Source organism: Papilio machaon, chromosome 3, assembly GCF_912999745.1.
Source record: "Papilio machaon chromosome 3, ilPapMach1.1, whole genome shotgun sequence".
NCBI classification, from domain to species: Eukaryota; Metazoa; Arthropoda; class Insecta; order Lepidoptera; family Papilionidae; genus Papilio; species Papilio machaon.
Genome location: NC_059988.1, coordinates 2,197,939 through 2,223,055, shown reverse-complemented (window position 1 = coordinate 2,223,055; position 25,117 = coordinate 2,197,939). Strand labels below are relative to the sequence as shown.

Below are 25,117 nucleotides of genomic sequence, written 5' to 3'. Positions count from 1 at the left end.
ATGAGGTGTATTCATTTGTCATCCTTTTGTGTAACTAATGTACCTTCACCTTGGAAACACTTACCGTGGGTTTCTGAGACCAATATCCTTGTTTAAAACATATTGTCATAACTGTTTTGTCAATGTTTTTTTCGGGATATCTTTTATATAGACATTTTGGTGTCAAAAACCCATAGTAAATCGTATCACAACGATATTTTGAGTTGTCACTAACAGTCTATATAGCTGTTTATATTATTGCAAGAAGGTACTTATACTAATGTATAAGTATGTATGTATGTATTGTTTGATTAATAGATAGTTGAAATAAGTGAAGTACAGTATGTTTCCCCTCGAATAAGATCTTAAATTGAATTACTTTTCTACTTGGTAATTAGCCAGCGAACACCATACAAAATAATAAAGTAATTACCTTTATTAATCCATTTATTAATCCTTCTTTTTATTAATCCATTATTTAACTTTTAAAAATTATTAAAAGCAATTGTTTCCTCTTTCAGTTAAGCTTAATTTCGTTACTGTGATTACTTTAACCTTTTATTATTAAAGTTAATTTACTTGAAAAACTCTGACGGGAAGAAAATGAAGATTAAGTAACCAAAACGATTTCCTTACCCTTTAGAACGCTCTATAAAAACTTTTACAAACTTTGTTTCATTAATTTAACTGTTTTCATGTAAACATTAAACTTTACGTGTGTATTTTTGTCTCATGACTTTTCAGTTATTCAGAAATGGTCAGTTTTCAATTTTAATGTGTTTTTTTTATATTTTTTTAATTAAAAAATGGTGAAAATGTGATAGAAATTATTGAACTTCTGTAGGATTTATTCACAATACCGTTATCATTTTTTCACCAACAATATAAAGCTTATTAGAGACAAACAAGTGTTTATTTTAGTAAGTTAACCTATAAATCTAAAAAGGGAAGAAGTAAATCTACGAGTATTACATGTTGTCCTTGAAAGAGTAAAATACGCCTTTTATTAAACTGTTCGGACTTTTTCGAGAATACTTTTGTTTTTACTACTTTAGTAACTTCTCTTTGTGGTCTACAATAATATATTACAAAACGTTCATAGGAAACTCAATATATTTAGAACTAGCTGCCGACTTCTGCCGCGTGGAGAACGTTTAAAATTAAAAAAAAAACACAAATAAGATAACTCATTATAATTTAAAAGTGTTTTAAAGTAATTCTGATGAAGAAAACAAAACTCATTTATGTTCTTCTCTCTCTCTCTCTCTCTGCGCATCGTTTCCTCACTCCTGAGGGTCGCGACCTCTCCTCTTGACCATCTCGCGAAGGGTGGTTCTCCATTCTGTGCGGTTCTCTGCGCTGTGGATGGCATTATATATGCTGGAGTCGAGTTATGTTCTTCTACTAGTTACGAAAGCAGAAAACTTTACTACTTTCACCTTTAGGAGTCGAATTTCAAAACAATGTTTCGAATAATGCTCGCCCTAAAAGTGATAAATTATTTAGCCAAAAAATGAAGTGTCTGTTTTCAATCTCAAACATATATCTAACTAGATGATGGTCACATTTTTCCAACGACAACATGATATAAAAATGTTTACCATCGGCTAAAGGTAAACGCCAATGCGTCAAAATACTGATGAACGACAAAAGAAAATGTACTTTCGTTGTCCGTAGCCGCTTATTTAAAGGTCCAACCTAACTTGTCAATGTCAACCTCGCTATAGAAAAATATTACCGAACGGTTATCGAGGATTTTTAGATTCACAAACAAGAATTTAAAGATTAAGTGTTACTTTGAAGATTTATTTTATTTAAAAATGAGATGCGTTTTGGAAAATATTCATATTTTTTTTTTAAAAACAAATTTAATAGAAACGCAATCCATTTGCTACCATTAGGTCACAACCTTAATTAACTTATTTTATAAATTGCCTATTCTAATGATTGTGTTTGCTTTGTATTTTTTGTTTTTTAATACCTTTGGTTTTGTTCGAATAATTTGCATCACAAAGCCGAAAACATCAAACGTAAAAACATTAAAATTCATAGATTGAAAAACACATAACCTTACTTGAGTACATATTGATTTGCTTTGTGTAAGACTTATTTCTAAAAAAATGCTTTGTTACAAAATAAAAAAAAAAAATACATAATAGAAAATTTTATGTTTATTTCCTAGTATTAATTATAGTACAAGTAAATCAATTTGAAATTAAAAACAATGTTAATATTCTATTATACAGATACGCTAATATACATTTTAAAAGCCCTCATTCAGGTCAAGTAAATAAAATTTACAACCTACTAAAACAGTTTTCATTCTAAACAATGTAGTCTAGTGTACAATTTGTTTGGAATTGTGTTGCAAAATAAAAAAAAAATGTTTGAATCTCTGTATTGCTTTGAATTTTTATGATCAATTGTATATCTCATTTTGTAAGCTTAACGATAAATATAAGTTAGTTAATTCGTTGATGGCATTAACGATATTGATTTGCCAGATCTTATTACAGCTGTCATATCGGTTTCATCTTGTAGTTCTTTACTAATTGAACAGTTTTGGAACTGTACAAATAAATGTCGTAAAATTCTGATCATTTTTATTGTACCCTTAAATATTATAAACTAAAAGCTTGCAAACATAGATGTATGAATGTGGAATAGACGAGAGAGTCATGCCAGGATAGCCAAATGATAAGCTCTCTACCTACTACCTCTTGGTCACATGTATTTGTTGTTGTTGTTGCTTTTTTTTTTAATAAAACATAATATCTACCAGTCATAATAGTAATTAAGAAAAAAGTATCCATGATCAAGGGGCTTGACTTTTATAGAAATCGCTTGTTGAACTTTGTGACATAGCTGAGATATAGCTCCTTTAATATTTTATGTAAAGAATCTATCGGATTCAGATTAAAGTAAGTATTTATTTATTTCTGTGATGTGACAATTTCTACTTGCTTATTATTTTTTATCACCACATTATTAATATGCGGAAATGTAATTAATTTTTCAATTAAAAGATAGGCAATGCCACTTGGAATATATTCTCTGGTGACATCGAATCATTCATAAAGATATTTTATTTATTTTATGGCGCTATTTAACACGATATCTGTTGTATATAGCATGATAGGTATAGATATAGGTTGACTTAATGATAACAAAGCTTTAAGCGAAGTAGAGTCGGTGGAACATTACACGAATATGAAACAAATGCTGTCTCGTTTATCAACTTAATTGGTTTATTGTACACAGTATATTATCAAAAACATTGTAGAAAGTAGTATGAATAATAGAAACACTCCGACATCAAATTCATATTCGATTTATAGAATATATTTAGTTGAAAGCACTTTAAATGTAACAACTTACCAGAGTAAGTGCACATTTCTGAAATAATATACATTTAACTTAAACAATTGTAGTAATTATTTGTAGACGAACATTTTACGTTATTATCTATAATATTTACTTTAACAACTTTAAATGTAGATTAATTGAAGGTTGTGAAAGAATGTCCATACGCCCTTTTAGTTTTGAAAACGACAGTTGTATTCTTTTGCTTTGTTACTAAAGATGAAATGAAATATCGCACAATGAAGAAATGGTGATCGCTAACGAGCAGACACAAAATGTGAGTTAAAAAAGCACATAAACGTAATCCACAATTATGATGACGATAAAATAATAATTTTAGTTTTGATAGCGTCTACTGCTATCAAATTCAAAATGTTTTTGAACAGTAAAAATGACAACTACCGCACGAATGAGTCGACTTGCCCAGTTTAATGCTATGACCACACATAAGACAGGAATGAAGTGGAAGCAATTTCGCGTTGCATCTGATTAGTGTGCGTGTCGAAGGCCTAATGTTAGTCCTCTTTCCTTTCCCACCCTTTTTTTATAAGGAAAGGATGGGAAGGTGAAGTGGATTTGACAGAGGAGGGACGTAAAAGAAGAGAAAATATTCTTCTATTGTACGTCGTTTCCTACGTCGATTAAAGGTAGGCAACGCATCTGTACTACGGATGTCTATGGGCAGCGGTCGTTTTCGATGTTTTGGCAAATAACAGTGGTGGCTTCGTTGTTTGGCACCTTTTAATGTAATCTTCCGCGGAGTATGATCTTATATCAGTCAGGGTTATTAATTATTAAATTTACATGTATTCTAAAGATAGAATTTCTTTAAGGATTTTCTTCCGTGTGTAAAGACAATATTTACATACACAAAATGGACTGGAATACCTGTGTACGGTGGAAAAATAGCCACTATCTGGGCTTTGATTTTATTTATTCTGTTATGTTGTTTGGAAGCAGCTGCCATTTGGAAACTGATACGCATATTGTCTGGCGTTGCTGTTTATTCTTCAGCTAGTCGTAAGTTATTTGTAAGAGTCATAATTAAATATTTTATAAGCTTAATATGTGGTAGTCATAGTTGTATACTGTAAAATTTTCTAAATACTCAAGTTCAAGTACATTTTTTTTAAACTTGTATATGACGCTATAGTAAAATTCAGTGGCAATGAAAAATTTTAACAAACCCATCTAATCCATTTATAGGACCTTTATAGGACTGTAATAACAGACTTGTGACTGTGAATATAATTTCTGATATCCATAGAATTCAACTATAATTGTTAATACACTTTATTCAGTATTTAAAAATTAAGTAAAAAAAATCTTTGTTGACCTTGTAGGTATTGACTTAATTTTTTTTCTGAATTACTTGTTTAAGGAAGCTTAGTGGCCAGATTATCGGGCACAATATTTTATGCAAATAGTTTAATATCTTTAGTTCTAACATGGAGATTCATTGCTGCTTGGGATGATTTGTCACAACATTGGTTAAAAAATGAGTTGTTATCAGGCTTGAATACAGCAAAAGATAAATATATTAAAAGGAAAATAATTTTTGTTACAACGTTTGTTAGCGTATGTGCTATTGGTAAGTAGAATGTTAATGATATATTAAGGTACAGTTGCGGAAATCCGCGGTGTTTCACTTATATCAAAATACAGCATTCTTTTTATAAATAACAAGTTACCAGTTATGTAGCAGTGAGTTGCACAGAAGACGGGATAATAGTAAAAAGCAATTAGTCGTATAGTCCGACCACTGACCGTCCTTTTGTTTACAAACACACTGAAAAAACTGCATCTCATTGGTTATTGTTTTCTCATCGACGTCTAAATACATACGAAACCTTCAAACGATTGACGCAATTAAGGTGGAACACTGGCACATTCTCCAATTTAATATTCTGTTCTAGATATTTCTGTTTAATCCTAACGACCCCTAAGTTCATGTGAGTTTTTTTATTATTATTACCATATTATTAATTTATAACTTGTAGTCGAACACATATTCAGTATGATGGCGGCGATTGGTTTCCATTGCGGTTCTCTTGAAGGGTGTCTCCGGACGTACATTTTGATATCACATGGATTTGTATTACAAAGTTGTAAGTAACATCGCGCAACTGCAAACAGTTTAATTTTCTAAATTTCGATAAATTATTACAGCAAAAAATTATGTAATCAGTGCTCTTATTGCTCTTTTTTTCAGACGAATATAATTTATGGTTTGCGATTCCAATATTTATTTTAAGTAAATTGGCAACTATTTTATGGAATCTACAAGATTTGGCCATAATATTAATGAGTATGGGCATAGTATCTCGATACAGTATGTTAAATTTGTACACGAAAAAATTGATTCAATGTGAATATCAGAAGAAACTAAATTATGTAAGTTAACAATAGCCACTGCTACAATAATAACGTCATCTTATTTTAAAATCATACTCAAACCGAGACCTTTCATTATAGTACTAAAAATTTAAAAATCCCAATAACAAAAAGTGTTTTTTTAATTAATGGTTTATATATTCTTATATATAATATATATTCTGGAAGGGTTAACTATATTGAAATACGTCGTTTACAGAATAAACTATCGTATCAACACATCGACCAATGGCGTAAGCTCCGTCGATCGTACGCGCGTCAGGCAAAATTAGTGCGCTTGTTAGAAAAACATCTGGGACCATTAGTTCTGTTATCGAATCTGAATAATTTGTACTTCATCTGTCTACAACTTTATTTAGGCATAAGGTATCTACACTTTTACATTATCAAATCCCACCCATTTTAGCTGGAAATTCGAGATTCTACAATATTCTTACCATAATTTTTACTTCATACTTAAAATTCTTAGCTTTTAACTTATTCATAGAACATAGTTACATAACATAATGTTATGGGTGATTTCAACGTTATCTGGTTGATCTTCATTTACTATTTATCAAGGGTTTATTGCATCTAAGTCACTTAACTAGAGACACACTAAACTTATGTTGCAGAATAATGTCGAGATCGTGGATAAGTCGTACATATTATTTACTATCTCTGACTTGGCTTTCATCTAGAGCCTGTGGCGTTGTCTTAGCCGCTGCTGCTATCATTTTGTACTCAAAAAAGGCTTTACCTGATCTAAGGTCCTGCTCTAGTGCAACTTACAACATAGAGGTAATGTTTGAAAAATTTTGACACTGAGAGTTGCGTAATGCTTGCTCATAAAAGCAGACCTTTAGTAGTAGTGTAGTTTTCTCTTACTAAATATACACTAAAAGCCTCCCATAGTGATCATTAGAAAATTTTAAGTGCTGTTACGTAACTTAAATACTTAATTTGTATTATTTGATTGAAATTCTTTACTTTTACAACTAATTATTAATTTATTTCAGGTAAAAAGACTTATTACACAGCTAACATATGATAATGTTGGTTTAAGTGGAATGAAATTATTTTTCTTGTCCAGACAAAGCTTGCTAGAGGTAAAAATAATATACAATCATTTAGGTTGAATATAGAATATGGTGAGAGAATAAACATTATTAACAGTCAAAGCATTATTGCGGTGATTTTTATTTTTTATGAATAAAATTCTTTAAACAGAGAAGATAATAAAAAAAACTTGAGAGGTGTCAAGGGACACCCGGATGGAACGAAGTTCCTTTCGATTAATTAGTGAAGGAACCAATGTTTATTCTATGAATAAAAAACTTAAGTCTAGTGTCGTGACAACTTTTCGTAAGAATTTTTTCCGTCTAGCCTCCTTTCACAACGCGCGATAAGGAACTTCGTTTCAAAAATAAAAATGTCTTTAATATTTATTTATGTTCATTAATTATTGTTTTCAGGTAGTTGCAACTGTCATCAAATACGAGCTAATACTATTGCAATATGACAAGTGATACTTTTAATTTGCAAAAACATCAAAATTGTGATTAAAAAAATAGAAAATCTGTAAAAATCAAAATTATTTTTTGTAGATTTTGCCCTATATGGTCCTAAAACAAATCAAAAAATTATCTGACTGTATTGTGCAGTGTAGAATAAAATTGACCAATGTTACTGGTCAATTTAAACTCATTGATTTCCATCACAAGTACTCAAAGCATATTTAATTTAATGTATTGTAGAAGCATTAAAGAAAGGTGGAAGTTATAAAAGCATTTCGGAATAATTAGGCTAAGACGTTTCGCTTTTATGAGTGTTTGAAAAGAAACTAAAAAGTTCCCTTGCAATTTAATCATCTTTTAGAAATATACTTCGTTTTATTTTATTCGTATTTAAATTAATAGCTTTTATTGACTTTGATATACGAACTCTGTAATTAAATAAAATACAAAAGTCGCGATGATAGACTCTACAACGAAAGACCTTCGTACGCGACAAGTTGGCGTGGATTTAAATCAATATATGTTCTTTTCGGATTTTCAAGTAGTGATAAAGTAAGTTTTCAGTGATGCTATACAAAAACACATTCCCTTTACTCTCTTTAAAAAAAACCTAGATACTCAGGTTCAGTGAACCTTATTGAACGCAGGCAACGTAATTCTATCTGTAATATTATTCACTTTTAACATATGTTTTTGGGATTACACTAAATTATTAATTAATATTGATTAATAAATGTTCACATAAAAAAAACTATTACTGTTTTCTTGCTGCCCATAAATCATACCCGATCAAATCTTTCGTCCCCAATCAAGTTTTATATAAAGAAGTTGTTGGGTAAAAAAATATTCGTTTGCTTTACAAATATTGATACAAGACAATATTTATGTAGGCATTACGTTTGTATAAAACTGCTTCAAAGCTGTGGTCATATTATTAAAAATGTTACCTACAAGTTGGACAGAACTGAGAAAATTTTACCGTAATTCAAAGAAAAAGAATAAATCCGAAGAGAAAAAATTAAGCTTTTACAAATGTGTGCGACCTATACTTCTTAGTTGCAAGTTGATGGGCTTTCTTCCTTTAAATGGTCTTGTTAATACTAAACATTCAGGTAAAAGGTAAAGTATAATTCATATTCCTTTATTCCTCGAAATTAATGTAAAGATTGGAGTGTATAAAGTTACAAAATATTATACAACTTGATGTTTTTTTAATGCTACTGGACGAAATTTAATTTCGCCAAAGCTTAGCTATAACTACCAAAGCTTTGTAAGCAATAACACATAAACTTTGTATTTCTCATTAATATATGTCAGCTCATTTTTTAAGCAATAGCCAACCCACTGGTTCAGAGCCTATTGAAGTTAGGGGTGGCTAGGCCCAATGCGGTTTGATACTTTCTAACAAATTAACTTGCCAAGGTTACTAAGATTACCAAGGTTATTTAATTTACTTAGGTATAATTACATAAAAGTTACTAAATTAACTCTTTGCAGGTTTAATTGGATGTCCTTATATACCTGTTTCTACTTGGCTAATCTAATTTGGATGACGTTCTGCTCGCTCACCAAATGTGTCGACAAACTGGCCTTCGGATTAGGTCGAAAGGATATTTGTACGTATTTAAATTATATATTTATGCCATAGATGCTTTCCTACTACGGATATTATTCTATCTTGCCTAAGCTGATAAAAATGCTTTGGAAGCATACTTACATACTTTAGACTTTTTCTTCTGATTTTTCAAAATGTGATTCAAGATTTTTTAGATAGATCCGCCTAATATTATCTATTCGTTATTAAATAGGCTACTTTTTATTTAATTTTTTTCACGCTCGAGTCTGAGTAATTATTATTTTTTTGTTATAAAGCTGGGATCATCTTCTCATTGAATACACTATTTTCATCATTTTTCTTGATGAAAATGACCTCGAAGTGGTCTGAAACATTTAAAAAGATCGAAGATTTGGAGAGTTTGTTGCCCAACCCTAAAACTTCGAAACCTTTTAAGATCATTAAACAAATCTTTTATATAATTGTAACAACCGCATTGGGTAAGTTAATATTAACACATATGTATTCATAGAAATTATTAGTAACATAGTAAGGTACGTGTGGCGATTTCAAATGCGGTATTAGTTCCCACATTAATTTATGGAAGTGAGAGTTGGGTTTCGTAGGATAAAGATGCGAGAAAAATTAATGCAATGAATGCGATCTTTGAGAAGTATGATAAGAGTGACTGAATGATAGGATTAGAAATATGCAATAAGCGAAGAATGTGGTATAGAAGAGGATGTTGTCAGTTGAAAAAGGTAAGCTTAGATGGTTTGACCACATTGAAAGAATGAATGAAAATAAATTAACAAAGGAATTTATAGCCCGAAAGTAAGTGGTATTGTTGGACGGGACCGTCCCAGATGGACTTATGCCGTTCAGATTGATTAAATACTCAAGAAAGGCGGTGTTAAGACCACCTGTAACCTACGTGCATATATGCGTAGACGTATGACTGCAGAAGAAGAGAGTGTGTCAGAACCGCGCCAAATATAGGTCCGTGGTCTCTGCCTATCCCTTAAGGGCATGAGTTATTTCATTGTTGGTATATTAGTAACATTATAAGTAATAATAAAATAGTATGTTATATGGTCTAAGGACAGGGAAATCATGAAAAAGAATTTTGGATACCAAATGCTTTTTTACAAAGATTTCCAAAGGTCAGATAATTTTCTAGAGTAAATTCTGAAATGTAGTCGAAAGATCTTTTCTTTTCCAGTTGAATTCGCAATTTATTTATTATATACGGCGTATGAAGCAAACAACGCGTTGAAGAGTACGGATGACGATTATTGCTTAAAACGCTTCTTCGTCTACGACTACGATTGGTATTTTGATCATTTTCCATTTCAATGCCTTATTGGAATAATGTTGGCCGTAAGTAATTTTAACAGGTTAATTAATACTTATTGAGTTTAAATATCAAATGTTTTTTTTAAAAATGCATTCAAGTAACGTTTGCCCACATGATAAGTCACCACAATAAGCAATTATAAACTGAGTAGGAGATGAACAGAATGAGTTACTTTTCCATTTCTTGCCTCCTCCAACCAGAGCAAAACTCTTCCTCAATTTACTTTTTCCCTTTCCATTCTCACATGTTATTTCCCTCTTCATCTTTGACTTATTTAAAACAAATTGGAATATCGCGTCTAGAACTAGATTAATGCTAATTAATTTTCTGTGTCATAAAATAAAGCATATCCGAAGTTTCTCCCTAGGCCTCAAAATGTCAGGCAACGTGCTTAAGAAACTTAACAGATATCCTGGTTATGTCTGTAGCCGTGTATTTGTGTGGGCGTTTCTCATGCTTCAATCGTCAACTGTTTCAAGAGGAGAAGAAAGTAAGAACTTTATTGAACATGCACATTTATTTAATATGTTTAATTCCATCTCAAAATTAACGATTTATATTAGGTCCTTACATATGAAATTGGCGTTTTGTATGGGACGAACAAAAAGTCGAATATTTTTTAATATAATATATTTAATTAATCAAAGTATGAAGCATTATTTTCTATGCACTTTTGCCATCTCATAGGTAGTTCATTGATCCCTTTACTAAAAAAACCAGTCGGACGGGAATCAATAAAATCTTTGAAGGCGATTTGGACTGCCCCATCGGAGTTGAATTTTTTCCCTTGCAAGAAGTTATCCAAATTTCGAAAAAAATGGTAATCTGTTGGAGCAAGGTTCGGGGAGTACGGAGGATGTCTTAGACTTTCCAATTGAAGCTCTTCTAATTTAGTAGCCGTCTGTTGCGCAGTGTGTGGTCTAGCGTTGTCGTGAAGCAGCAGTGGCGTGGAGCGATTGACCAGCCTAGGTTGTTTAGCCGCTAGCTTTTACATCAGCCGTAATAGTCTGGCCAGATTTGAGAAAACTGTAATGAACAATACCGGCACTAGTCCACCAAACGCTAACAAGTAACTTTTTTGGGGTTAATTTTCGCTTGGGGCAGGATTTGGCTGGCTGGCCAGGATCCAACCATTGCGCTGAGCGCTTCCGATTATCGTAAAGAACCCATTTTTCATCACAGGTAATGATTCGGTTTAAAATACCTTCATTATTGTGCCGGTTTAGTAATGTAATGCAACAGTCGACGCGCGTTTGCCGGTTTGCTTCAGTCAATTCGTGAGGTACCCACCTTTCAAGCTTTTTTTATCTTCCCAATTTGCTTCAAGTGAATCAAAACAGTTTTATCACTAACATCGCAGCCTGCAGCTAACTCGGACGTGGTTTGCGATGGATCCGCTTCCACAATAGCCTTCAACTCTTCATTATCAACTTGAGTCTCAGGCCGTCCACGGGGCTTGTTCTGCAGATCGAAATTTCCAGAACGAAAACGTTGGAACCAAAAACGAACTGTGTTTTCTTTTGCAACACGACCGCCATACACATCATTCACCCTTCGAGTCGTTTCCGCAGCACTAGTGTCACGGCGGAACTCGTACTCGTAAATAATGCGATATTTTAAGTTTTCCATTTTGTAAAATGAGTGACGCAAACAGAAAAAAACAGAAGAAAAAAAACAAATGAATGACGGTCATCGAACCACAAATACATGAGTCTATAGCTGTACAAATTTGAATTTGGAATTCCTTACCAAAGAGGAGAAATTCGTGATTAAAGTGGCCAGTACGAAAAACGCCAATTTCATATGTAAGGACCTAATAGTAAAATGTGTTCTGTAAATTGAAAAACTTTACCTCATCAGTTTTAATTTGAAATTTTGTGGTTAACTTTTTTCCGTAGGATGTGATTCAATAATAACATACTTTTAAGAGGAATTCCAATGGATTTTATTACATAATCTTACCTTCCTTCATGTTGTAAAGTATCTTAATATTGGATTTATACGATTTTTTATGGGAAGATCCTTATGACAAAATTTTACAACATGCTTTCAGCACCGTAATTATATAAAATTGTGATTTTTATTACATAAGTCATGTAATGGTTCGAGGATTAATAAAGTATCAAACATACTTATATTTTAAAATTGTATGTTTTCAGGCGAAATTCACTGGATTTATGCCTTGGTCGGATCTACAGAAACACTATACCCAACTGACTAGCCTAACGCTCATACTAGATGAATTCATAAACCCATTCATTTTTATATCTTTCTCATGCAACCTCATATTTATTTGTAAACAGATATTTATAGTAATACAGTAAGTGTTGTCATTTTAAGTAATTTTTATGCCAGAAAATAATAAAATAAAATCGTCAAAAGTAATGACGCTTGACGATATGTTTTGTACAGAGATTTTGGTCTCAGAAACCAACGGTTAGTCCATCTAGTACTCCAGATCTATAACCCTTAGGGGCTATGTCCAAGTATGAAAAATTTTACATTCTTTATAATGTTAGTTCAATGTTCCGAGTTATTCTTAAAAGTCTTAAAAATAATTGTTGTCGGCGCCGTTATACAAAACTACAACGGATCGTAGAATTTTCAGAGAGGGAATATTACCCCTTAGGGTTATATTTTAAGGGGTATAGATGGACAAACCCAACAAGACATTCAAAATGGGCACTATAGATTACTTTTGGTCACCAAACTAAATTTGTCCGACTACATATAGTAAGTGAATAAGTTATTAGCATCGTAATATTTATTAATATTTTGCAGGTTCGTACTAATTCAACAAGGAATGAATCTGGTCACGACCGATACCGAGCTATTGAAACGAAAGTAGATATAATTATTTTTACAAGTACAATAATATTTATTTATAATTATAGCAATTTAAAATGTGTATTTTTATAGACTTGATTGGGAGCCAGTAGTTTATCTCACTTTCTCAACTGTATTTGTTATAATGCGAGCTACTATATTGTCTCTCTTCTTGGCCCATCACCACACACTAACTCGTTCGCCTTTGGACATACTTCATACCTTGCCTGCATCGGCTTATAACTATAAAGTAAATATTTAATTAATATTCTAGAATAAACAAGATGTAATATTAAGCTGAAGAATTTGGTCTTATATTTTGGATATTTTTTTTTTTAGGCGCAAAGATTCATGGATCAAGTTTTTCATTCTAGGCTAGGCTTAAGTGGATTAAAATTTTTCTACGTTACAAGAGAATCAATTTTGTCAGTAAGTTTTAAGTCACTTTTCAATCAATACTAATCTAACGTGAAAAAAGTGATGATAATAATTCTAGTACAGTAGTTTTCAAATATTTTGGCGGTGCTTAAATTAGCGCGAGTCGCCGCGCCGAAAACAATTTGACGTGTAGCGTGGGGTTGCGGGGGGAAGGCACTGTACAGCGCGCAGATGACCTTGAGCTGCCAAGATATTTGAAAAGTACTCTACATGAAGCAGTTATATAAAACAGTCGTGCTTTAAATCAATGTTAACATAAATATTTTTTTCAGGTGATTGCCACATTAATAAAATATGAGCTTGTTCTTCTTCAATTTCCTGAACGCGAATAAAATGTTTCTATCCTTTGTTCTCCTTTTTGGATGGTTGATCTAATAAAGCAACAGCATATGAAAAATTATTTTTAATTGCACATTTAATCTAATCTTAATGATCAGTTCATTTAAAAATTCATAAAATTTTACTCAAATAAAAATTACATTTAATATTTCAGAAGTATTGTTTTGCTGAACACGAAATTTTGCTGGAGCATATTTCACAAAGCGATCAATACAAGCGTTATTTCTGTTTTATTGACATGGAATTAACAGTCTTGGTTTTATTTTTCAATTTATATTTCTAGTTTTGAAATGCAGGTTTTTATAATTCAATTGCTTGTAACGTATGTATTTTGCATAGATCGTGATATTTATGATTACCCTAATTCAGATCTTCTGGTTGGTAATATTAAAAGAAGAGACACAATTCCGTTTCGTGTAAATAGTTTAAGATGGTTAAATGAAAATAGCTTAAACTACAGAAAAACGAAGGATATACGAGAAAATGAAGTTGATCGACGTTTTGAGGTAATGTAAGTCTTGCTTAAGGAAAATAATTAAATCAATCAATTATGATTATTGAAATTATTGACAAACCTAATAAACATTTTCCTATCTATTAATAAACAAAATAGAGGTAATGTCCTCAAATATTAAACATAATACACACAAAATACTAATCATATATTTTAGACATCAGAAGCTATGCTGAAGGAAGCTCAACGTGAAGCCCAAATGAGAAATAATCAAATCAATGATATGCGAGACGAAGAAATAGATTCATCGCAACTATTAGGAGATAAATATAGAAATGGAATTCTAGGTAGAGACGACAATTGGAGGCTCCATGAAATGAGAGATAATAAGTTGGACCCAAATAATAATAATAGGCGCAATAAAATAAGGATGCAACGGAGATTATATAAATAGCTTATATGAAACATTTTAACTAATGTTATATATTAAATATTCTTTGTAATTAAGTATTTTATGGCAATCGAATAAGTATTGTTTAAAATAAATTGTATTCTATAGTTACGGATCTTCAATATAAAACTACTACAGATCTACAGAAAATTTCATACAAATAAAACCTGTTTGGAAATTGTTCCTTTTATTTTTTCCTCAAATAACCAAACTTTGTCAGAAATTCAAGCCATTCCAAGGTCATTTTTTATTGTTGCTGCCCTCAACAAGGCCATATTAAAAAGTGCTAGATAAAGTTGGTTACCATTTTAAAGTCGTTGCATTATTTTCCGGTAGTTTTGATTCAAACACTATTACCAGTTTCTATCCATTTTATACATATGAGTGTGCAAAAATTTAAATTGTAATTATTTCTTGTTTATATTCTCGTGTTATACTCAATTCTTGTTTTTAATTAAAATGTTATTTAATTCCCTCATAAATACGGTTTGCAACAAATCATGTGATTACTTTCGAAATGTATGTTTTCGTAATGTCAATTATTTTCGTTTGTGCATCAAGCTTAGAAAACGTAGAATATGACATCGTTCCTGAAGGTATTATCGTTGCTAATATTAAGAAAAGAGATACAATACCGCTGCAATCCGGAAATAGAAGATTGCTAGACAATAAGAATTTAAATTACCGAAGAACAAAAGACATTAGGGAATCATCTGTAGACCGCCGTTTTGAGGTATTTACTAATAATGCTTATTATAAAAAAAATCCTTCAGAAAACGCTAGAGTCGAGACAGATGTTGATCATAAATTGTCACATAACCAGATACCGGATTAAGTCGAATTAACAAATCATATTGCTTTTGTTAAGGGTAAAATAAAAAATAATTATAATATGCTTAAACTCCTGTCAAAATTATAAAGCCTTGACTTACTTTCTGTATATATTTGCTAAGCATCTAATTTTTCAGATAACGGAGGCACTGTTAAGAGAAGCTCAAAGAGAAGAACAGCTAAGTAGTGGTCAAGGTGATGATAGAAGAGAAGAAGAAATAAAAACTGCTCAACGACAAGATGATGAAATAAGAACTGAGATACAAGATGTAGTAAGAGATGAAGTAAGGGATGATGTAAAAGATAATATAAGAGATGGTATAAGAGATGAGGTAAGGAACGATGTGAAAGATGAAATAAAAGAGACGGAAACGGAACCAATAGATAAAATAGAGCCAGATCTCTTTAAAAATGACGACGCGGTGGGTAGTGAGTTTCTAAGAAATGATAATAAGAAAACCCAGAGAAATGAGGATGATAAAGATCGCCGAGATAAAGTACTACGACAATTTTCTTGGCTCACAATAGAGAATGACGATGGTGTTGCAGTTGACATTTAAAAGCGCTTTTAATTCATCTGATTTTATGTAATTTTAATATCCATATTTGTACAAATTAATTAACACATTTATGTGACATAAAATCCTCAAACAGAATGTGTCTCTTTGTAAAGATAAGAAAACTCGTCGCCGCAATCCCACTGATTCCTTTTGATTCCATAGTCCTATAAACAATTTTTGGGAAAGATTAGAATATTTTTTTCAAGACATTTCTCAGTTTATAATTATTGACGAGCGGGGACAAGTGTAGAAGTCACATTATCGATAAATGAACTACTCTGATCTTGCGGTGAACTGTTGAACTGAAATAAAACCAGCTCGTAGGTAACTATTGTTCCCGCTACCTGAAAATATAAAAAACTGTATGAAAAAATGTACGAAGAACCAAGTCTAGTAAATAAAGAATTTCCATGATTAACCGATGCCAAACATTTGCTTTCACATATTTTAGGTCAAACATTACTAGTCTATATTTAACATCTTACCGTCAACAACAAGCTTCGAGTAACACTAAAAAATTGAAGTCCACTTAGTGCTACTTTGTCTCCATGGATCTGTTCTAAAAATCTCTGAACCTGAAATATAAATTATTAAATTAACAGCTGTTTATATAAGAGCCCTTAAATCTGTTCTCATCTTCTGTAATTCCTAATATCCTAAAACGTTAGTACTTTGGCAGTATAGTTCATATTTTGGTTTGTTGTTGTTTATGATATGTGTATTTCGCGATTATTGAGTTGGGGGAAGAAACCTTATATTGTTACGTGACGTAATGTTGACCATGTATTCAAGCATAATTTTCAGTTTCTCCCGGTTTTTTTACTTTTTAAGTTTTTTTATCATATCAATAGATAATATCTCACCTCAATGCAATACACAGGTGAGGGGACATCATATAAAACAGGCGCCGGCACAGTCGATGCCGAGTTAACTTGTGATGCAATAAGCGATACGGCCACCGAACGTGTGATCAAGTAAATCAGTGAAAACAGAAAATATACCGCCGCCTCGTACCCGCCCAGAAAAGTTGTTCTGAAATAATTAAAAAGGCGAGGACCAATGTCAGAAACTACAAAATTAGAAGACTTACTATTACTTGTGGTATTTTAAGTGTATGACGTAAATAAAATTTATTTTCTACCAAAATTGCACAACCAGCCGCACTGTCAACATCGAATTTTGTCTCACAAGGTGGCGACCACGGCTATCTCTCGGACAAGCTTATTGCAGCAGAGGTATGATATAGCATAACCACAATATATTAATTAAGATAAAACTTACTTTTTGACACGGCTTGAACATTCACCAGTTCCCTTGATACCATCTCTAAAATTAAAAAAATAAAAGTTAAAAATGTAGCAAAATAAATACATAACTGTAATTTAACATATGAGCTCTTTATTGGAGCACGTTGTAAAAGTTTTATTGTGTTTGATACATGTTTTTAATGTATATATCCGTTATGTTTTATTTCATTTGCATTAACAAAGACTTAAAAATAACTCACTCCAAAGTGTTAAAGAGCTGCAGACAAATAAAGAACAGATTGTTAGCAAAGGAAATGAAGACAACTCCACTGATTACGTCGTCAACTCTTCGTACCAACTGCGTCGCCCGACCGTAATTTTCGCGAGTACTTCTCCAGAATAACTCCGGCAAATACTGAAATAGAAAATAATATGCATTCGATATCTAGATTCAATCTTAAGCAAATAGATTGAATATTTCATGGAAATACGAAGGAATAAGAATTTCAAAAAAAAAGACTTGACGTCTTGAGATCTTTGGATTTTGAAGAATTAATACCTTTTATGCAATTGCAATAATATTGAACAATGAATTTCTAAACATAATTATAATTTAATTACTTTATTTACCGACAGTGGAAATGAGTACGATGGAATGGAAAATGATTATAACGGGAGCCCGAGAGAGAAATTAAAACTAAATTAGATGAAGGAGTTACCGAGGGTTAAAAGAAGTGTGAATTTGTTCTATTAATAATCATCGCATAAAATACCTTTCCTTGTGCGGCTAGTAGCTTCTTGTTGACATGTTCCAAGCGAGACGTTAAATAGTAACTCATACAAATCACAAAAAGATCAGAAAAGTTCCAGATGAACGTCGATTGGAAATGAAGGAACTGTAATAATAAGATCATATGTGAAAAAAATCATAGAGTCAATAAAAAATGTTATATTCGACAATTAGTTTAAGTAATAGAGAACTGTAACTTTAACATATAACTATGACTGTATACAAAGACTGTATACATAGTTATCTCATGAAAATCCATCCGTATCTTTTTACTTTAAACGCAACCAAATTTAGATACACATACCTGAGTTAACATACCCAAAAATGGTGTATATGGTATAAAATTAAATACCCACGGATAGAAATGTTCTACAAAACCTTCGTAGATAGGTTTTTTTGGATAACATGTCATGGAACCGGCAAACGCAGACAGTAATGAGAGTATGTGCTCAACTGAAAGACAATTTTTATGGTATTAGTTTCGAGGGTCGGGTCAGTAATTTTAATTAAGCTAAGTATCTGAGACTATAAGACTATCCTATCAATATTCATAAAAATAATTATTCACAGAGTTTAGTTAAGTTCATATGATTAAGAATGCAGTGTTTGAAGTTAAAAATTATCTGGCAGCGAAAACATCTGAGAGCTGTCGGCTCAGGGGTTAAGCACTTGACTTGCATTGTGCAGGTCCTGGGTTCGAAAGCAATTCCAATTTTCTATTTACGTATATACATATATCCAGCGTTCTTACGGCGAAATCTAGTCACGACTTAGGGTAAGCTCCGAGCCGCTCAGTGGGGATATATAGTGAGCTGATGATGATGAAAACCTAGTGTTACCACCTCACTTAGAGTGACGATGATAATAAATATGGTTCAGATCACAGTCAGTTAGGTTGATTAAATTATTAAATTATATTAATTTAATTGTACCTAATGCCAAAAATAAGACTATGCCGCATGTTATATTACATCGATATGTTACAGTATGATCAAAACTCGGATCCAACTCTTCGACATGCGACACATCCCGAACGAGCTTCGGCCAATTCCTGGCAACGCGGAAAAACATTGTCATTGTAATGCAGGTTGTGCTGTAGAATATTATTGGAGCTGAAAAAAATAAATACCAATTACACATATTGTTGAAGGAAAAAAAATAACTTTGAATTTAAATTATAGGAAAATATCTGGTTAATAATATTTAAAAACATTACACAAAAAATTATGCGTTAAATATAAACACATTTACAATTTGAATTGCCGTGATGTTCAACTGTCATGACATTTGTACTGTAACAACTATAGTCTCTTTTTTTATAAAAAGTCTAAGAAATGAAATTATTTTTTATAAGGTTGTCAACAGTGGAAAAGCACCCTTATACGTAAAAAAATGCATTACTTGTCACATTTAGCGTTACAGTCGAATGCGCAACTTTCAGGATACACATTGTAGTAATGAAAATTTGTCCAGTAAGTGACAAAAATGAATATACACACTTCCATGATGTCCAATTGAATCTGTAACAGTAAAGAAAAAGCTGATTTACTACCTGTTTCCACTTAGCGGGTCGTCGCACGACTGGGATCGCGCGCGGCTTTCATTTTTAAAGTAGTAGGAAGTAAAATAATTAAATAGGAACTGTTATTATAGTTCAAATAGATATTAAGTAACATGTTTTTAATATTTGCTTAAACTTTTTTTGCCTTTGCAAGTCGTTGTTGGTCAAAAGATTAAGCCTTGCAGTTTGTAATAATCGTGCAAAATACCAATCATTTTTAATTGATTAATATTTTTCATAAATAAATAATCGACTTACTTAACATTGGATGCAGTTTTACTGAAGATGCCATTGACAGGAAGCAAAGAAAAAGTCTGACCGATAAACAAAGTTGTTCGCAGTGATTCTTGGAAAGTTACGGGATACTTTTTTGTACGGATATCAGCGACATTGACTTTATTTTCTACAATTCAAAGCATAAGGCAAGTTAAAAAAAACTGAATCAAAAAAAATACTTGATTTTTTTATTTTGATTTTGGATTGGAAGGATTTCAAGTTTGCAAAAATTATTATATTCTCTGTGTTCTTTGTTCATTGGTACTTGTTTTGCCTCCTCCATCCTCTATACATCCATAGATCTCTCTCGTCAATTTTCAACTGACATTTATTACTAACTAGCTTTTACCCGCGACTCCGTCCGCGCGGAATAAAAAAAATGCACACAAGATAAAAAAAATTCTATGTCCGTCTCCTAGTTCTAAGCTACCTCCCCATAAATTTTCTTGAGTTATAAATAGTGTAACTAACACGACTTTCTTTTATATATATAGATAGAAACGTAATTTGATAGATGTTTTCGGACCTGTTATATTACATAAAATAACATTCCTGTACTACTTACTTCGGATTGGAATCCAAAGAGATTGATTCTTATTCTTGTATATATTTTTCCTCATTTCTCGAATGTCCAAAATTTCAATCGCAGTGGAATCAATTCTGTTCATAAGAAGCATTGAAGTTACACAAGAGTTTTTTTATACATTTACCGTAGTTGACGCTGCCGAAAGTCAGGTAAAACGTATATCCAACTCCTTCGTTAGCTTAAAAAAAAAAAACAAAAAAAAAACAGAGACACCAAAAAAAAAAAAATGCAACGTAATTTTTTAAGCTTGCAAATACGATTTACTACTTACTTTTAAAATGAATTAGAAAATCGTTATTTAATGTTAAAAGATAAAGGTTATAACCGAATACATGCTATATCACTATGGTACCTTAAGTCCAACTGATAGTCGTAAGAACGGATAAGCAATTTGTTTAATTTAATAACAGAAAGTGGTTAATGGAACTTCTTGGGAGGTATAAAACAGAAAATAAAACAATACAAATTAAGGGTCGCGTGAGAACAACCTATGATTACTGCGCCGACAAAATTGGAAGCAGATTTTTATCATACATCGATTATTTTGTTTACAACACTCCTTCTTGTAAACGATGATTTTATTTCATTTAAATGATACTATATGATACGAAATTTTTGTAAATTACTGAGTTTACAACCTAATTATTCTAATTGGCGATAATGTTTAAATGCTAGATAACTACATTGTTTTATATTACTTTTTAGTGCATTTTATTTGAGTTTGTTTTTTTATGAAGTCGGCTATTTTTTTATATCACAAGGTAGGAAACAACCGAGCGCCACCTGAATTCGCCGAAATAGCGAAGCGACCGCTGCCCATAGAGATCCGCAATTTTAGATGTATTGCCTACCTCTGATCGACAGAGGAGGGGACGCACAGGAAGATAATATTTCCCCTTTCTATGCATTCCTTCCTCCGTCAAATCCACTTCCCCCATCCTTTAAAAAAAGGGTGTAAAGGGAAAAAGGACCTAAATTAGGCTGCTAAATTTAATTAAATACATAACAAAGTTTTGTAACAATGCTTATTGTGATTATCCTGATTACTCGTAATTAATCAATTTGAAGTGTTTTTCATAGTTCAGACAAACATTAAGCAATGACTTACGAGCAACATAAATGATTCCAATAAATGTCACGTGCGAAGGTAATTTATTATTTGGCCGTCTTTTGTTTATTGAAAACCTTCTTATTACTTCCTTGTCGCTAATGGGATAGTAAGTGATTGTTGATTTAATTAAGTCAATCCATATTATAAATGTAATACATAAAAAAGGGGTCAAGAAACAGCGTATCAATAAATTTAATTTATTAATAAAATTAAAAATAAACTAAAACTTTATTGTCATAATAAGGAACGGAAATACAATATTTCGTGCATTGATAATACAAAAAATATGATAACAATGGGCTGTAGGCTCAGCGTGTACCGCAAAACATAGCCATGTGGAGCTAGTTTTCAGCATGTCCCAGTGGGCCATGATGCACCCGTTCAGATGTGTCCCATCTGTCGGTTTACAACATTAAGAAATTAAACAAGAGAAAAAAAACAAACAAATAAATTACAACTAATAGCAACTTAATATAGATAATAAAAAAATACAGTTAATAATGCTTACCATAAAAATGTCTTATTTTAAAATTACTATACAATCAAATAATATTCTCGATCCCCTTACTCGTGGTTTCACTATTTATGTAAACTTTATTTTATTGGTTACAATTTATTTAAAGTTTTTTTAATAACAATCTATTGCTCACAATATGACGTGTTATAACCACATCAACATTTAGAAATACTACATTTAGCGTCCGAGTTCTTGTTTATTTTGTAAATATAAACATCGCTGACACTATGTAACCATCGGTTTATCAATATAGAAATAAAGCACAGAAAAAAGTTAAAGGTAAATTTAACTATGTATTAAGCTTCCACTTAATATATTTTTTTTAACAAAATAAAAACATTCAAAATGTTTTAGAAGGAAAAGTACCTAACAAAGATCTAAACTCTATCTTAACAGTCTTCCTTGATCTTTAGTTCTTAGTCAAAAATTATTCTGAGAAGGAATGCTTCCCATAATTCGTAGCTAAAATATCTACGATACAATATAATAATTAGCATTTTGTTAAATACACAAAAACTAGAACAGTAAATATTTTAAAATGTTAAATTTGTTTAACGGCGCGATTATCGATTGAATACGATTAGAATCGATTCTTTTGAGAGCGAGCTGTCAATGTCACTCTGGCGGAACGTCAACGACAAACGGACAGCCATCTTGTGAGGCATTCTAATATTGACCATCAAGAAGGACGCACGTTACCTCACGTTACCGACAGATCGCCATTATAATTTAAATCATATTTAATCATTGCTAATATTGAATCTAATTGTTAGTTGATAGTGGTAGGTTACAGAGTTATCAGTGAAGTGTGATACGAGTTTATTTCTGGAATTGTTACGTATACGCACGTAATATGAATTTAAGTGATGACGGTATGCCGACATGTACGTGATCTACCCTATATATTTGTATCGTTTCAATAACAAAAGCAAAGGACCTTCCACAGAAATGTTGGTTTCGTTCTTACAGAAGTAATTTGAACCTGTTTTTCCAAATTGCTTAGGGTTCAGTAGTGACATTTACCAAATTGCTCCTATTTACGAGAGAGCAAACATTTGATGCTTCCTTTATTTTATTTAGTTACATGAATGACCTAATTTATTTATTTTCGTGAAAAAATTTCATCAATTATGAATCTCAATTATTGATAAAAATGGGTAATAGCTACGAAACTCAGTTTTTTTTTTTTTTGTAAAGACTAGAGGACAATAAAATAAGAAAATTGTATGTGAACAATTAAATTACTAAACTAAATTTAAAAAATTAAAATTCTTCGTGTATTTGTAGTTGTTATACAGTATTTTTTAACATTACAAATTATATTTTAAATCACCGCTTTATCTTAAAGCTGTTTTTAGTCTTATCTGCAAAACGTGTAGATATTAAGGTATTTTTTTAACTAAAGTATACCGACAGATCTGCAAAAACATGTCCAAGATTAATTACCTGACGACTTTTCCCTCGTTATCATCGCTTACGATGTTATTACGTTTTTATATGTACGTATTAACAAACATAAATTGTTACAATTACGTCAAACAAAGAAAGAAATAAGCAACCAGAAGTAAATTATAAACTGTCCTGGTTTATTTTTCATCTAAAAAATACGTTTTAGTTCTTTTAGTTCTTTTTTTGTAGTATCTTTGGAATTATTAGCACGTTTATTATATAATAAAAAAATTATGGAATAAACATCACGGAGAATTAAAAGAAGCATTTGAGCCATGGCCAGGATTATGAATTTAAATTTTAAATATTTGGTCACTGTGTCAAGTGCACAATAAGTCAAAAGTCAAGTTCGCCTGAGAGTAGTGATTTTTAAAGAATTTATAGAATAAAGGGGATATCATTAAATGTAAAATAAAACATGTATTCTTCTATAAGCTATAAGAATCGAAGTAGTGGAATTTCTTATAGATCTATCAAATAACTTCTATGGAGTTTTTATTAAAAGCATTCTTGCATTTTATTAAACATCATAAAACTTTCATTTTTATATCAATAATGCGATAAATTTTACGAGCACACCAATCGTAAACTGAAGAAATCGAGAATTGATTTTACGACGGTCGTCGCGTAATTTTATTAAGAGTGTTATTTTTTGGAAATACCAGCCAGCACATATTCCATTGTTACTTTGAACTGCGTTTGATTCTTTTATTTATATTGCCTTCAACATATACTTATTTACTAGATACATATAGTTTGTTTTTTATTTCTTTTTTAGTTACTTATTTCGCTTTTTTTTTCGTATGATTATTATTATAATATTAAGATCCATACATTCTTTTTCTCAATATTCTTTGATTCCTTGAGATTCTATCAGTATATAATTTACTGTAGTTGTCAGACAGCGCCATCTATGGTTTCATTTGAAAAAGAGAACAGACTAACTTGAAAGGTATTTGATGTTTTTCACCATCTGCTAGAGAGATGGTATAAATCCCTACTAAACATTGGTGCTCTTTTAAAATAATATTTATCTTTAAATGAACAACTGAACTTGGTATGCAGTGTAATGCCAGACAAGACAACTCCAAAAAAAAAACTCTTAAATACTGTTAAGTTAAACACGTATTTTAACCCTTTGAACGCCGCTGGTTGATATTATTGACCTAAACGTCACTATATGTTTCACTATAAATATGTATCAACAAAATGTTTTCGGTATAAGTACTTGATTACTTATTGCTAAAGATCGCATGTTAGCGCTAGTTACGGTATAAAAGGTAATATTTATGTTTAAGCTAGAATGTATTTGGAACACTGCCTAATTAAGGGCAATGCCCCTAAAGTCTAAATTATCAAATTAACCGCAAATGTAATTTGATCAGCATTTATTGAGTATCAGCATCTATCAATTATCGTTAACTTACGTACAGAATGTATTGGTTATTGGAATAAAATTTATAACAAGTAATTATTAGACAAAGTGCAATTTAATTTATTTGCATACATTTTATAGTTAGACTGATTTAATTAAACG

At 31.4% G+C, this 25,117-nt stretch overlaps 3 protein-coding genes and 1 long non-coding RNA gene across 4 annotated transcripts; 3 read left to right on the top strand and 1 right to left on the bottom strand.

Moving 5' to 3' along the window:
* Positions 1-3,589: 3,589 nt before the first annotated feature.
* Positions 3,590-7,244, top strand: LOC106707791 (gustatory receptor for sugar taste 64a-like). Its single transcript, XM_045686543.1, has 9 exons — positions 3,590-3,619; positions 4,197-4,362; positions 4,724-4,933; positions 5,343-5,450; positions 5,555-5,736; positions 5,936-6,102; positions 6,351-6,516; positions 6,735-6,824; positions 7,191-7,244. The coding sequence occupies exons 1-9, from the start codon at positions 3,590-3,592 to the stop codon at positions 7,242-7,244; spliced, it is 1,173 nt and encodes a 390-aa protein (XP_045542499.1).
* A 6,772-nt stretch (positions 7,245-14,016) lies between these two features.
* On the top strand, positions 14,017-14,548 carry LOC123723509. The gene is made up of 3 exons (XR_006756770.1): positions 14,017-14,043; positions 14,117-14,253; positions 14,419-14,548. It is a non-coding gene; the product is annotated as an uncharacterized LOC123723509 (long non-coding RNA).
* Positions 14,549-15,184: 636 nt separating this feature from the next.
* On the top strand, positions 15,185-16,254 carry LOC123723536 (uncharacterized protein PF11_0207-like). Its single transcript, XM_045686541.1, has 2 exons — positions 15,185-15,385; positions 15,621-16,254. Exons 1-2 carry the CDS (start codon positions 15,185-15,187, stop codon positions 16,041-16,043), a joined length of 624 nt encoding a protein of 207 aa, XP_045542497.1. The 3' UTR covers positions 16,044-16,254.
* An 8-nt stretch (positions 16,255-16,262) lies between these two features.
* Positions 16,263-20,538, bottom strand: LOC106707824 (gustatory receptor 5a for trehalose). The gene is made up of 11 exons (XM_014499261.2): positions 20,483-20,538; positions 19,900-20,044; positions 19,482-19,600; positions 19,013-19,192; positions 18,385-18,533; positions 18,064-18,186; positions 17,551-17,705; positions 17,325-17,369; positions 16,907-17,075; positions 16,529-16,618; positions 16,263-16,387 (listed from the first exon to the last, which is right to left on the bottom strand). Exons 1-11 carry the CDS (start codon positions 20,535-20,537, stop codon positions 16,268-16,270), a joined length of 1,350 nt encoding a protein of 449 aa, XP_014354747.2. The 5' UTR covers position 20,538; the 3' UTR covers positions 16,263-16,267.
* Between the last annotated feature and the right edge of the window lie 4,579 nt (positions 20,539-25,117).